Source organism: Aythya fuligula, chromosome 1, assembly GCF_009819795.1.
Source record: "Aythya fuligula isolate bAytFul2 chromosome 1, bAytFul2.pri, whole genome shotgun sequence".
Taxonomy (NCBI): domain Eukaryota; kingdom Metazoa; phylum Chordata; class Aves; order Anseriformes; family Anatidae; genus Aythya; species Aythya fuligula.
Window position 1 is genome coordinate 65,428,835 of NC_045559.1, and position 12,072 is coordinate 65,440,906.

At 52.1% G+C, this 12,072-nt stretch overlaps 1 protein-coding gene across 1 annotated transcript; it reads right to left on the minus strand.

Moving 5' to 3' along the window:
* On the minus strand, positions 1-8,441 carry HDHD5 (haloacid dehalogenase like hydrolase domain containing 5; the record flags this gene model as incomplete). The annotated part of the gene is made up of 7 exons (XM_032184486.1): positions 1-4,349; positions 4,918-5,106; positions 5,421-5,595; positions 5,982-6,015; positions 6,508-6,601; positions 8,025-8,137; positions 8,220-8,441. Coding segments are annotated over 7 exons (1,173 nt in total), but the record flags the coding sequence as incomplete, so codon positions are not given.
* Between the last annotated feature and the right edge of the window lie 3,631 nt (positions 8,442-12,072).

Below are 12,072 nucleotides of genomic sequence, written 5' to 3' on the forward strand. Positions count from 1 at the left end.
TATTAATTTTATATGTGCTAGTTAAAAGGAGCAGCTCTGGAATTGGGTTAAACTTAACTTGAAAGGTAAAACAATCACAGCTTGTGATTTCTCTGTACCATGCATAATCACCCTGCTACAGTGCACATGACATAATCTGAAACATTATCCATTCATGGGGAGTAGGGGGAGGGAAGGGCAGAAAGACACACCAGGATTAAGATTAGAAGGAAGGGGACAGTAGTGTTGTATGATTCCCTGAATGCCAGGCTAACAGTTGCATGTGCCTTGTCGAATAAAGGAATTGTTGTCTTTGGCCACCACCTTATTACATGATGTAAAAGCTCTCTGCTTCAGATCCAAGATGACGTCTGTCCCTCCTTCAGTTCCTCCCTGCTATTCTCAGTTGTCTCATCTCACCACGTATCCCCCTTAAGCTTGACTAAAACCAATCCATCTGTGGAAGATGGAGTTGTTAGGATCAGGACTTCACCAAGTTCACTGCATAGGGTAGTGCACCATATAAATTAAATATTAAGGAATCAGAACAAGTGAAGTCCCCTCTCTTGCTTGGTCCAAAAATCTGCACAGAAGTATGCTTACTCCAAACCATAGAAATGCAGCATCTGAAACGCCACATCTGTGCAATACATGAGCAAAACGAAAGGATGTGTTCCAGCCAAACTCAAAGCTAATTCCAGGAAACTGCATTTCCAAGGAAAAAGGATTTCACTGAATTCTAGCACTAGCATGTCCTGCAGATGAACTGCAGATAAGCTTGGAGCCTGCGCACTACCCCAACACTGATGGAACAGAGCTCCAGCAAGCACTTTCCTCAACAGAAGTAACCACGTCGTTATCAGGCAGCAGCAGGAGAACCCAGATTTCCTACTCCATCCACTGCGCCCATGCAATTCCTGGGAAATGACTTTGACAAAGTGCAGTTTCAAGGGGCTGAGCAGGGGAAGAAGGGCAAGGTCTCTTGCTCAGGCCAAGGGTAGCCTATCTGATTAGTGCAAAGACCAACAAGCAGAGCCTTTAGACGCAGCCTTGCTTGATAAGAATTGGAGAAAGGCTAAAAGATTTTTCTAGATTTCTTCTCCTCCCCTCCGCCCAGTTTCAACTTGCAAGTGAAGTATCGCTTGAATTCCCTATCAGTGAATTTCCTCCTACACGTTTTAAAGACTCCCAGAGCACTGCTTCAACACTAACATAGTTTAAAAAAAAATAATCTGGAGCTAATTCAAAGCAGATTCACATCAGTCAGTTCTCCATCGCTACTGTGCTAAAGATGGAGGTGCCTTCTCACTCCCTGTGCAAATGCAAACTTGTTCCCTTGTTGGACAGGGCCCTACCTCCTTCCTCCTGATACCTACCCCACTTCTGCCTAGTTGCCACGCATGTCGAAAGGAAACTACAAACTGCCTGTGATACCTCAAAATCCCTCTGCATGTTCCTTCCACAAAGCTACCACTGGCAGCAGCTGCCACCAGCGTACCAGAGTCCATCTGGGACAGCGATTTCGGTAGCACTACACCCCTTGGAGAACATTGCTTCAGCAGCACCTGGTCTTAATGAGTAACAAGAAAGAGCTCTAGCAAAGGCACACAGATGGACAGACATCAGCATTTCTGCAGAGAAGTACCTACCAATTGGAGGGCATCACCAGGAGCTATCACCAGCCATCAGCTCTCTGAGGTCTACCTAATTATGGCCTAGAAGACGGTTCCTGACTAATCCTATTAAAGTTATCACCCAAATTTGCAAGTATTGCAAGGAAGAGGAGCATTCTTCTTCCTGCACTGGATATCATCTGTGAAAAGTGCAGCTGAGGGACGCAACAGTTAGTTTATGAATAAATGGGACTTGGGTCTTCAGTATTACACAATGGGTCCACAGCACATTTGTGACTCTGGAGACGCTCTGAAATCTAAAAGATGTCCCTAAGTTATATGCCAAGTCCTTCCCTGTATTTACACTTCTGGGAACTGTAGACAAGCCTTTGTTTTGTACAAGATGATGAAATTTTTTTTTCCTCTCCAGTGAAAGGCAAAGGATTCAGATCTAAATTTGTGTTTCACACATTACAGCTGCTCTTAGAAGCAGCCAAGCAATTCTTGTCCTGATAAGACAAAGGAGAAGAATCTCAGCTAGTGAAGAGGCTCTTTCCTGTTATCATTTCACAAGAGGTAAATTCACCCCAAGAGGGATTTTTCTGCTCCTATTCAGAAAATAAAGCCTGGAGAAATAAACCACGTAAAAGGGCCTCTTTGCCTGGGTTGCTGAGTGCACCCAGTCGCCTTCAGACACAGAGCCTGCCATAACATAAGAGAAGAGCCTGCTCTGCAGCGTGCCCTTCCTAGGAAGACACATCAGTATCAAGAGGATGGAAAGCTGCTGAAGCAGATGGATGCGGGGATTTTAAGATCCACACAGCTCTTCTGCACAGAACATTTTGCTTGTGCTGTGTGCTTGGAGCTGCCTGGTTAAGCAGGAAGGAGGGAAGTGAGGGCAGAGCAGGCCTATTTCTGATCTGTGTGTGGTGTGAGCTGGATATAACTAGGAACACTGACTCATTTGTGCTGGCTCCAAAGGCTTCCTACTGCATATGCAAACTGACATGTTTCTAAAATCATGGTGCTCCTCTGGCATGAAGACGCTCCTTGCTAATCCCATTTTTCACATGGAATTTCCCACGCAATACTTGCTTAACTTCTTTGCATCGTCTAAAGAAGCACAGGGCTTGATCTTCCTCTGGATAGCCTGAGCTTGGAAAACAGAGGCAGTAGAAGGTGCATGCCATTAGGGATATGGAAATGTTCCTGAGCAGGGAAGCCCCAGTTGCTGATTCTTGTTAGGGGGACTCTACCTGCATGCTACAGGAAGAGGAGGGAAGAGGGATCAGACCACATGGGGTATTCCAGAGTTGCAAACCACACGAGGGAAGAAAGGAAAAAAGAAAGTGAAGGACAGATACATTTGTACTATCAGAGATGAAGAATGGGGATTTGGAGTTCAGGTACTGCCCTGGCTTGATGATCTCTAATCTCGGTCCTTGCATCCAGAGAAGGAACAAGGCTGGGCTGTGACTTGTGCGGGCTGGCCCTTGCTCTCAGGGGCCCCTCTTTGGAAGCTGTGTCAGCTGGAGCAGGGGGACGTGCCCTGCACCAGCGGGGGTCAGGGTGGGCCCCACAACACCCTCTTTCTTCAACACCGAGTACTGGGCAAAGACACCTCTGGAAACTCAGTCTCTGCAGTGGTTTCCTCTGCTCTTGAGAACAGGCTAATGGCTCCCTGAGCAGGAGGCAACAAAGCAGAAGTGTTCACAGAATGCCAAAGAGGGGGTGGGAATAATATGACTTCCCACATGGCCCTGCAGCAAGCTGCTCTGGCTGCTGCTACTTCAATGGGCCCAGCCCCTCTGTAGCTGCTGGAGGACTGCAAAATGGGACCTTGTTTCAGACCGACAGGGACGCAGCGGCAAATCCCCAAGCAAGACGAATTTGTTGAAGTCCATAGGCACTTAATTCTTTACAGGGAGAATGCTGAGACTTAAAGCCTTCCCTTGGCAGAGTGCCACCACAACACAGCTCCTGGCTGGACAAATGGCACATGGTATGAATGGCACATTGACCGATGGTGGCTCCCTGCACGGGGAAGAGCTTCATCCCCAAACAGACTGCAAGGACGAGGGTGGGCTTGCCTGAGCCTCACAGACAAAGGGGGGAAAAGAAAGAACTCTGGTGGCTGAACAGCACTGGGATTGCTGGGACAAGAGTCCTCCTTGTATCCTGTTTCCATTATGGCTCAATTTGTGATTACAGCAATTTAAGTTCACAGTTAAAAGCCTGCTGGCAAGATTGCAGAAGAGTATTAATAAAAGTGAGGGGCTTTTAGTGCTGAAATGGAGAGTTCTCTTTCACGTTGGCTAGGTTAAAAGATCACCCCAGGCCTCTCCCCATTCCTCCCCTCTCCACTATATCTAATTCCTGACAGTAGACCTTTAGGCACACCTGTCTCAACCCTAGCTCCAGTTCTCCTTCTGGAAAGCAAGCTGCACGGCTTCGTTCACATCCTGCACAACGTACGATGCCTCCACCAGGCTGGGGTCAAAGCTGAAATCCCGATGGCCGTGGAACACAGTCTCTGTGTTGTGCTTCTCTGGCTTACTGGGAGCTTCTGCGCTGTGGCGGTAGACCCCAGTGCAGACCAGAATTGACTTGCAGCTCTCCACCGCAAGGTGGTCCTCGCTTTGGGGACCGGCTGCCTGTGGGCTCCTCTTCACCCCAGCCTGGACGTGGTTCCGCTGAGCTGACTTGAGGTAGTTGTTGTAGAGGTTTGCCCCATAGACGTCAGACATAGGGTTGTCCCTGGATAAGGTCACAGCACGAAACAGAAATGAGAAACCAACCCACACATCAATTTCTGGCTCTGGCAGTCTGGGAGGAAGGCAGCACTGAGGGAGGAAGGGGTACGAGGTGTTTGCTAACATCAAGAGGGCCACCCACACTGGGCAGGCAGTCCACTTACTGGTGTGTCCCGTTCAGCTGTGGTGAAGGCCACATGCTTCGCAAATGTCTTCTTTCAAAGAGAAAAGGTCATGTCCAAAGCAATTTTAGCCACTACTGTCATGTATTCCCTACAATCCCAAGTGTTTGGCCTTACTGGGCTAATGGTACTACATTTGGGTCTTTTACCTTTTTCTTTAAACCAGCCATGCTACGTGCACACTGCACTCTCAGTAACAGCTTTGTTAGGCTGGCAGTGCCCTTCAAATTACAAGCGTAGGGTACAAAAAGATAACACCCCCTTTCTAAGCTGTGAGGCTGCAGTTACCGCGGGGATTTCAGTATTTGTTTTAGATATCTCCATAAAATAAAACCACTTAAATCAGTTTGCAACCCCCTAAGCAAACCAGAAAGTAACTCAGTCTCTTACCCAATTGCATAGAGGCGTCGGATGGGAGAGTTCCAGCCCTGCTTTTTGGCTTGCTCGTGTATCAGGTATTCGGCATAGCGGTAGGTGACTGTGCTGGGTTTGCCAATCAGGGCCTCGTACTTCAGCTCCCGGCCTGTCACCTTCTTGTAGATGTTCTCCAAGCAGAGAAGGAAAGTGCCGTGGCCGAACCTGCTCCAGAAAGGTCATCAGTGTCCCCAGTCACCCCACTCGCAAGGCAAACACTCCTCAGGGAGGAGGACGATCCCTCTGCTGTAACCAGGGTACTGCACAGTTTGGACGTGGCATCTGCCCACAGACTCCTACACAGGCAGCGATCTGTTTTTTTTGCTTCTTTAAAGTTAGTTTCTCATGCAATTTTTTGTGTTTCTGCTGCTAATTATGTCACACAGGCAGACTAGCACTAAAAAACACACTGTGTCAAAAAAGGCTATCTGCAGGAGAGCTGTATGAAGCACCCTAAAATTTATAAACATGCTTTTTACCTGGGCATCTTGGCTTCAGCCATCCACAGGAGATCCATGTTGCAGGCAAGGACAGGCAGGTGGGGGTATGGTATTTCTTCCAGCTCTGCCCCGGGGTTCCCATTGCTCAGGAGTACATCAATAATAAGTTGCAGGCTTGTCTCCCACCTCACTGGCTCACCAAACAGAATCACCCCTGGAAGATGTCAAGAGATGCTTGGAAACTCAAGTGTCCACGTACACGACCTACTACCAAAAGCTTCTCACTACAACCCCTCTGCTGGGCTGCCCCGGCTCATACAGCTACCATTAAAACACGGCCCCAGTGAGCGTGGCACCGTACCACATTCACCACTGCTTCCAGATGCTGGAGCATGGCACGCATAAAAGCTGGCTTTGCTCTTACCAGCTCGTGCTTCACGTTGCACGAGGGCAGCCTGGCTGCCACCTGGCTGTACCCTCTGAATAAGCTGCCCGCAGATATCCACGAGCTGCCAGCACGTCGTTAGCTCCCACCCCAGCTGGCTTGCCTTACTGTTATTTCTGCTTGCTGTTCGTATGTAAACACAGGCCACTGCTTACCTTCTATAGTGGGGAAGCCAGTGGTTGGAGGAGGCTGCCAAAAAAAAAAAAAAATAAGAGCAGGTTAGTAATGCAAAAGCTAATGCAGTCTCCAAAACAAAACTAAAAATGCTTCCTCTGAAACTGCCAAGGCAGTCCCATAAAGGGTCAGGACAAGGCCACCTTGAATCCCAAGAAAGATTTCCCCCACACTCCCATCCCAGACTGGATTTTGCAGATCTTGTGTTCCTGTCTCTCAGACCCGGAGGTGTCAACCAAGCCATTTGACCAGTCACTGCATGGAACAGCAGTGAAACACGGGCATGGCGTTAGTAAGCAGTGGGAAAACAGACTGCCCTTCCAGCAGGAGACAACACAGGGAGCAGCAGAGAGATGCTGGCTGCACAGCACCAACCCCAGGCTCTCTCTGAAGGTCACAAGCAGCCAAAGTCTGCTCTGCGACTTTGCAGCCTCTCCACCCCATGCTGTATCCTGTAAGCAACCACCACACCAGACCACTTGTTCCACCGACGTGTCGAGAGATTACCAACTCCTTCGGCCTCCGGCTCTGATCCACCATGTCTAATAGGGGATACGCCTTCCTCAGTGCCTCGATGGTGACCACATGCTTGAACCCCAGGCTATTTCAGTTCATCAAGGAATCACGAGGACTGCTTTTTGTTCATTTGCTTTTTTTAAGTTACTAGCAAAGGCATCTATAGGATTAAGAAATGCTAGTTCTAGTAGCAGAGCAATTACATAAAGCCGGTAATGCGTAACTTCAGAACTCTCAATCAAACTGTAGGTTATGTTTCAACCTAAAGGTGGCCTTAAGGTTTACCAAAAAAAAAAAAAAAGGCATAAACTGGAGTGATTTACTTTGTAATCGGGAACACCTGCCAAGTAGGAAGAGCACAGAGGTGGCTCCAAGACAGCATGGATGTGCTTCAGGAGACCTTTAAGGCCAGCACTCTAGTGTTGGGGCACTGCAGGTCAGGCCTCGTGGCTAGAAGCAGAATTGGTGAAGCTCTGGCCAGCTTAGCTGGTGAAAAGACAACGGTGTGTGCTGGTAAAAAGACACAAGGCAAGGCTAAGTTGCATTCGCTTGTGGAACACCTTGCCATTAGCTCATCCTGCTTGTCCTGGGGAAACACGGCAAAGCCACAGTTTCATACAAAATGCAAAGATTAAGCACAAGGAGTCAAAGCACACATGCATGCAGAAGGTGAGGGTCTGTTCTGCGTGTTCCCTGTTCCAGTTCATTTTGTTCTCTGTGGGACCCATTAAGCTAACTCAAAGAAGCCTTTAAAGCCCTCATTTAGAGAGAGAACTATGATCCAAATCTGTCCCTTCAGAGAAGCTGAGCAGGAGCAGGTTAGGATGAGGTTCTCCTTTCCGAGCTAACCCTGGCATTGAAGGCGACATGCCTTCAAAGGAACGGGGCTGTGCAAACGAGGGGAAGCTGCCCAAAGCACTTCAGTGATGAAGCTGATGGGCTGTAATGGTGGGCACACGGTCCGAGATGCTGTAGATGTTGCAGGCAGTTCTTACCTCCTTGCAGATATGAGCTACGTCAGACCCTTACCTTGGGAGGGCCGTATGCGTGTGGGATTGTCTTTTAAACCATGTCTCTGCTGTACCACGATGCTCTGGCTCTAATGATGTTTGAGACGCTTCAATTGCTATCAGATTGCTGGGGAAAACCTCCACTGTGGAAGTGCTGGGAGTGACCTACAATGCGTTTTGCCATGAAAAAAAGTGGCAGGAGCATAACTTTATCTCCAAAGTGAGTCCCCCTGATGACATCTTGCTAGTGAGAACACAGCTCAGAGGAGGGGTAATCAGCATGAGAGGCGAAACGCTGACCAAGGAAAGCCAAGAAGGGCTGAGATGGAGACCGGCAGTAAGTGCCTACAGCTGAGCCTCTCCACATGGGTGCCCCCACATAACACAGCAGAGGTCTTTCTGTGTCCTTGTGCCTCTACGAGCTGACCGGGCAGGTGTTACGCGTAGGGGCAGCGCAGGAATGGCAGCAAGAAGCGGGCTGAGCACAGCAAAGGATACTTGTGGGCGTTCTCCTCCACGGGCCCCTGCCCGGCCACCAGCATGCACCTGCGGTGGAACTGGCTGAAGAGCCGCAGCGGGCTGTGGGACAGGATCACCTGCTCCGGAGACACCTGCGGGGACAGCAGAGGCGAGCCCAGGCTGCCGGGGGGGCGCCGGCAGGGCCGGGCGGGGGCTCCCCGGGGCTCCCCTCACCTGCAGCCCCAGCGCCTGGGCCAGCTCCCGGGCCTTGGCGTCCCGCAGGCAGTTGCCGGCGTTGGTGAGGAAGACGACGGGCACCCGCAGCCGCCCGCCGGCGCCCGCCAGCCTGCGGAAAGCCTCCCTCGCGGCGGGCAGCACCTGGCTGCCCCGCACCAGCACGCCGTCGATGTCGAAGAGGAAGCCGAAGGCCGGCGGCGGCTGCAAGGCGAGCGGGGGAGCCCGCGGTCAGCGCCCGGCCGCCATTTCCCCAGCCCCAGCGGCCGCCCCCCGAGCCCAACGCGGGCCCCGCCGCCGCCGCCGCCGCCGCCGCCGCCGCCGCTCCTCACCCGGCCCCCGGCGCTGCACCCCCGGCCGGGCGGCCCCGCAGCGCGCAGCGCCCCGCGCCCGGCCCGCAGGCAGCCCCGCAGCGCCATGCCGACCCCTGCCTCCTGCCTGCTGTCCCCGGCTCGGCTCGGCTCGGCTCGGGGCAGGGCACGCCGGGGCTCGTAGTTCCCGGACTACAGCTCCCGGCGGGCGCGGGGCCGGTGGGGCGGTGCTGAGGGCGGTGGCTTGGCACGCCTGGGAGAGCCGCTGCCCTGCCGCCGCTCGGTTTTTTCCACAGAAGCTCACGACTTCCGGGCTCCTGCCTGCAGATTGTACAATCTCCTGAAGCCCCGAGCCTGTTCCTGGCTCTGCTGGTGTGTCCCAGTGGCTCCCTCTTTCTTCCAGCAATGTTTGGTTGCTTTCTGGATAGGCTTAAGATCTCCCGACTCTTACAACTTCAAGCATCAATTACACAAAGTCCGGAATTATTTGTTTCCATCACCATGAACGTGGCTCTTAATTAGCTTTGGACCCACCTTCACACCCTTTCTGCAGCACTGTTAAAGCACTGGCCCCGCAGGGTTACGCATTTTTACAGCTGGTTACACCTCCTCAAGCGCCTTTCCCTTGACTGAATTACCTGAATTATTTCACAGCGTTTCCACAACCTGCCCAGCACCCCTACGCTTCCCTACAAGCGCTTGCAGCTCCTCCTCGCCCTGGCAAAGCTTATGCCGGCCCTAGAGGCATGACGGAAAGCTCAGCGCTCGCAGCAGGCCCTGCAGCACGGGGTTAAAGCCGCTTGCTGAGCACAGCTCCGTGGGGACGCCCCCATCGCCCGCTGAGGCCGGCAGGGGTCCCCGCTGCTCCACGGGCCCGCGGCTGGCACAGGGCTCTCAGCACGGGGGGAGCAGGGGGCCTGCTGGAGGGAGGGCTTGTTCCGCCCTAAAGGGAAAAAAAAAGGGGTTTAGGGAGGATAGCGGGGAACAGCAGTGAGCTTTTGGAGATCCGGTGCATGGGAGAGTTGGTTTCCCACACCCTGGCTGGGGGTGAGCTGCTGCCCCTGCTGCTGTTTGGTTTGCGGGCTCTCTTTTCTTCCTGTGAACCAGCAGAAAATGTTGCTGGGGCTGGGGTCAGCGGGGGGATTTGGCACCCACCTGGCCTCCGAGCTCCCCGCGTGGGGTGACTTGTACGGCGGAGGCCAGGTGGGTGAGGAGGTGCCCCCAGAGAGCGCGTGTGTGCCCCAGCTCCCGGGGGGCTGGCAGAGATGCCGTATTTATTTTTGCAAGGAAGGCCGCCCAACAGGCCCAAGTGTTTATTTTTAAACCGCCGCGGAGGGAGTTTGCCAGCGGTCGGGCACAGGCTGAGCCTGGCACGCGCAGCAGGGGCTGAGGGCGGCCAAGCACCGCACCCCGCAGCGCCTGCATGGGCTGCCGAGCCCAGCACTGCCAGCACCAGCAGGCAGCCTTTGCCCTGCTCGTCCCCGTGCTGAACACCCAGCCATGTAATTTTCCTTCAAGAAAGGAAAATTTCATCAGCAACGCTACTAGGTTTTGCATGTTACATGTGGGCCTTTTGATTTCTTCTACGGGTGCATCTGGAAAGATCTGTGTCCCCTAACAGCCCCAGTGCCCCAGGGACTGGCTGTCTGCCCTTCTCACACCAGTCCACGGGGGACTTTCTTCTTCCTCTCTCTACCCCGACCTCAGAGTTTCCCCCACCCCCTTTCAGAGCTGGCTTTAAAGACAAGCAAAACAGCCAGTTGCCCGCAGCCTTCTCCTGTGGGTTCCTGTGTAAACTTTGCAGCTCTGTTTTCCCTGGACTCTTAGCCCTGTCATCACCCCCACTCTCCCACCCACCCCCTTCTTGACCTTCTAACATCCCCCTCGAAAGCAGCCCTACCTTCAGTCTCTTTTCTTACTGCAGAGGCTCTGGTGGCCTGAGCCAACCCTCCCCCCAGTTTATCTCTTTTCTTTCCCTGCTGCAGCCTGCTGCTGGAATGATGGACAACCTAAAGGTTGAGAAAATACAGTAAAATGCCTTTCTTATCCTGTAATGACCAAGGGGGAGGACACGGCCTGATAAAAATGACAAGCCAGAAGAATTGCGAGCCAGACCCTTCACCTGCCTCTTCCTCAGCAGACAGAAAATGCTTGATCCACTTGCCGTGATTGCAACTGCTGCAAGCCCGTAAAGAAAGGAATTAAGTACTTAGCCGATTAAAGCTACAAGTTTCTGGCCAAGGAAACGTCCTTCTGCTACCTGTGAGAAGACTAATTCAGAGACCTGCAGGAGAAGAACCTAAAGCAGGCTGAGCAGCAGGAGCTTCTCCAGCCTGGTGTTTTTTGGCCAGATAGAGGGCTTTGCACCTGGCCTCTGCCTGGTCCCACTGCAGTGACGGAGGCTCACATGATGTATAGCCCCAGCGGCTCGCTTAGGTATACCTCTATTTTCAACCAACTATTTTACTTCTCTGTTTTTGTTGGCGTGATTTTTGACGGCAACCCCTAGTGCTGGATCAGCCGTTTCCTGCCAGCGAATGAGCAGGAGGTAAACATTTCATTTACTGGAGTGCCCCAAAGGTGGTCTGAGCTGCCGTGGAACAAAACAGCGACGGATTTGTGACAGGGTGTGCTGCTAACAAAGCTCCGTCCACCTCCCCTTTGCACAAATCAAACCTGAAGAGGCCACAGGGAGTGACTGATGGGGGAGGGAGCAGGCATAAGGCTTGGTATGTTCCTCTGACCACTTGAAGTAAGCAGTACGGGAAGTTATGGGGATTTTCTGCTCTCCTTCCTTGCTCCTGAGCCCAGATGGACACAGAAGGGGGGCTCTGTCTGACCCTTTAGCTCTTGCTCTGTTCAGTGCAGCCTCCCACCACCCTCTTCCCTCCTCCAGACCTGTTCATCCCAATGCCTCCCTCGTCTCAGTGTTTATCAGGTTCTCTGGCTGGCCCTTTCTTCCCATGCCCACCACTAGGACTTGGGCAACAGAGCCCCAGGCTGTACTACGTAGTTAGCAGGCATTTGTCAGCTTTGAAAAGAGTGGGATAGTCGCACAGTATTTACTCTTCTCCTTGTTTTCATCTGTTAAAATCATGCTAAGAGCAAGTAAAGTGACCTGCAGTAATTCCTTTTAGCTGCTCATGCTGTGGCTACCACAAATATGGTACAAAGCCATAACAGGAGGAGGTGGCACAGGCAGATCACATCCATCTGGTGATCTCTATGAAACTGTGGCCCAGAGCTGAGTGCAGCTACCTTGTGGAGTGGGGAAGGGTCTGTGTCACGTCTCTGCCAGGTGGCTGAGGCTTAGCTCCACAGTGTGTTAGCCCTGTGGGTCAAATTGCCCTTTGCACCACGCCACAGGCTCCCTCGTAATCATACTGCACTGGGTGATGTGAAACATTCCCCCCTCCACTGCACATTCCAGAATAAAAACTTAATATGAAGTACTGGTATTCCCAGCACTTTTTGCCACTAGAAAAAAAAATAATAATAATAATAATGGAACCCAATAATGGAAACAGGCTTAAAGATTAAAA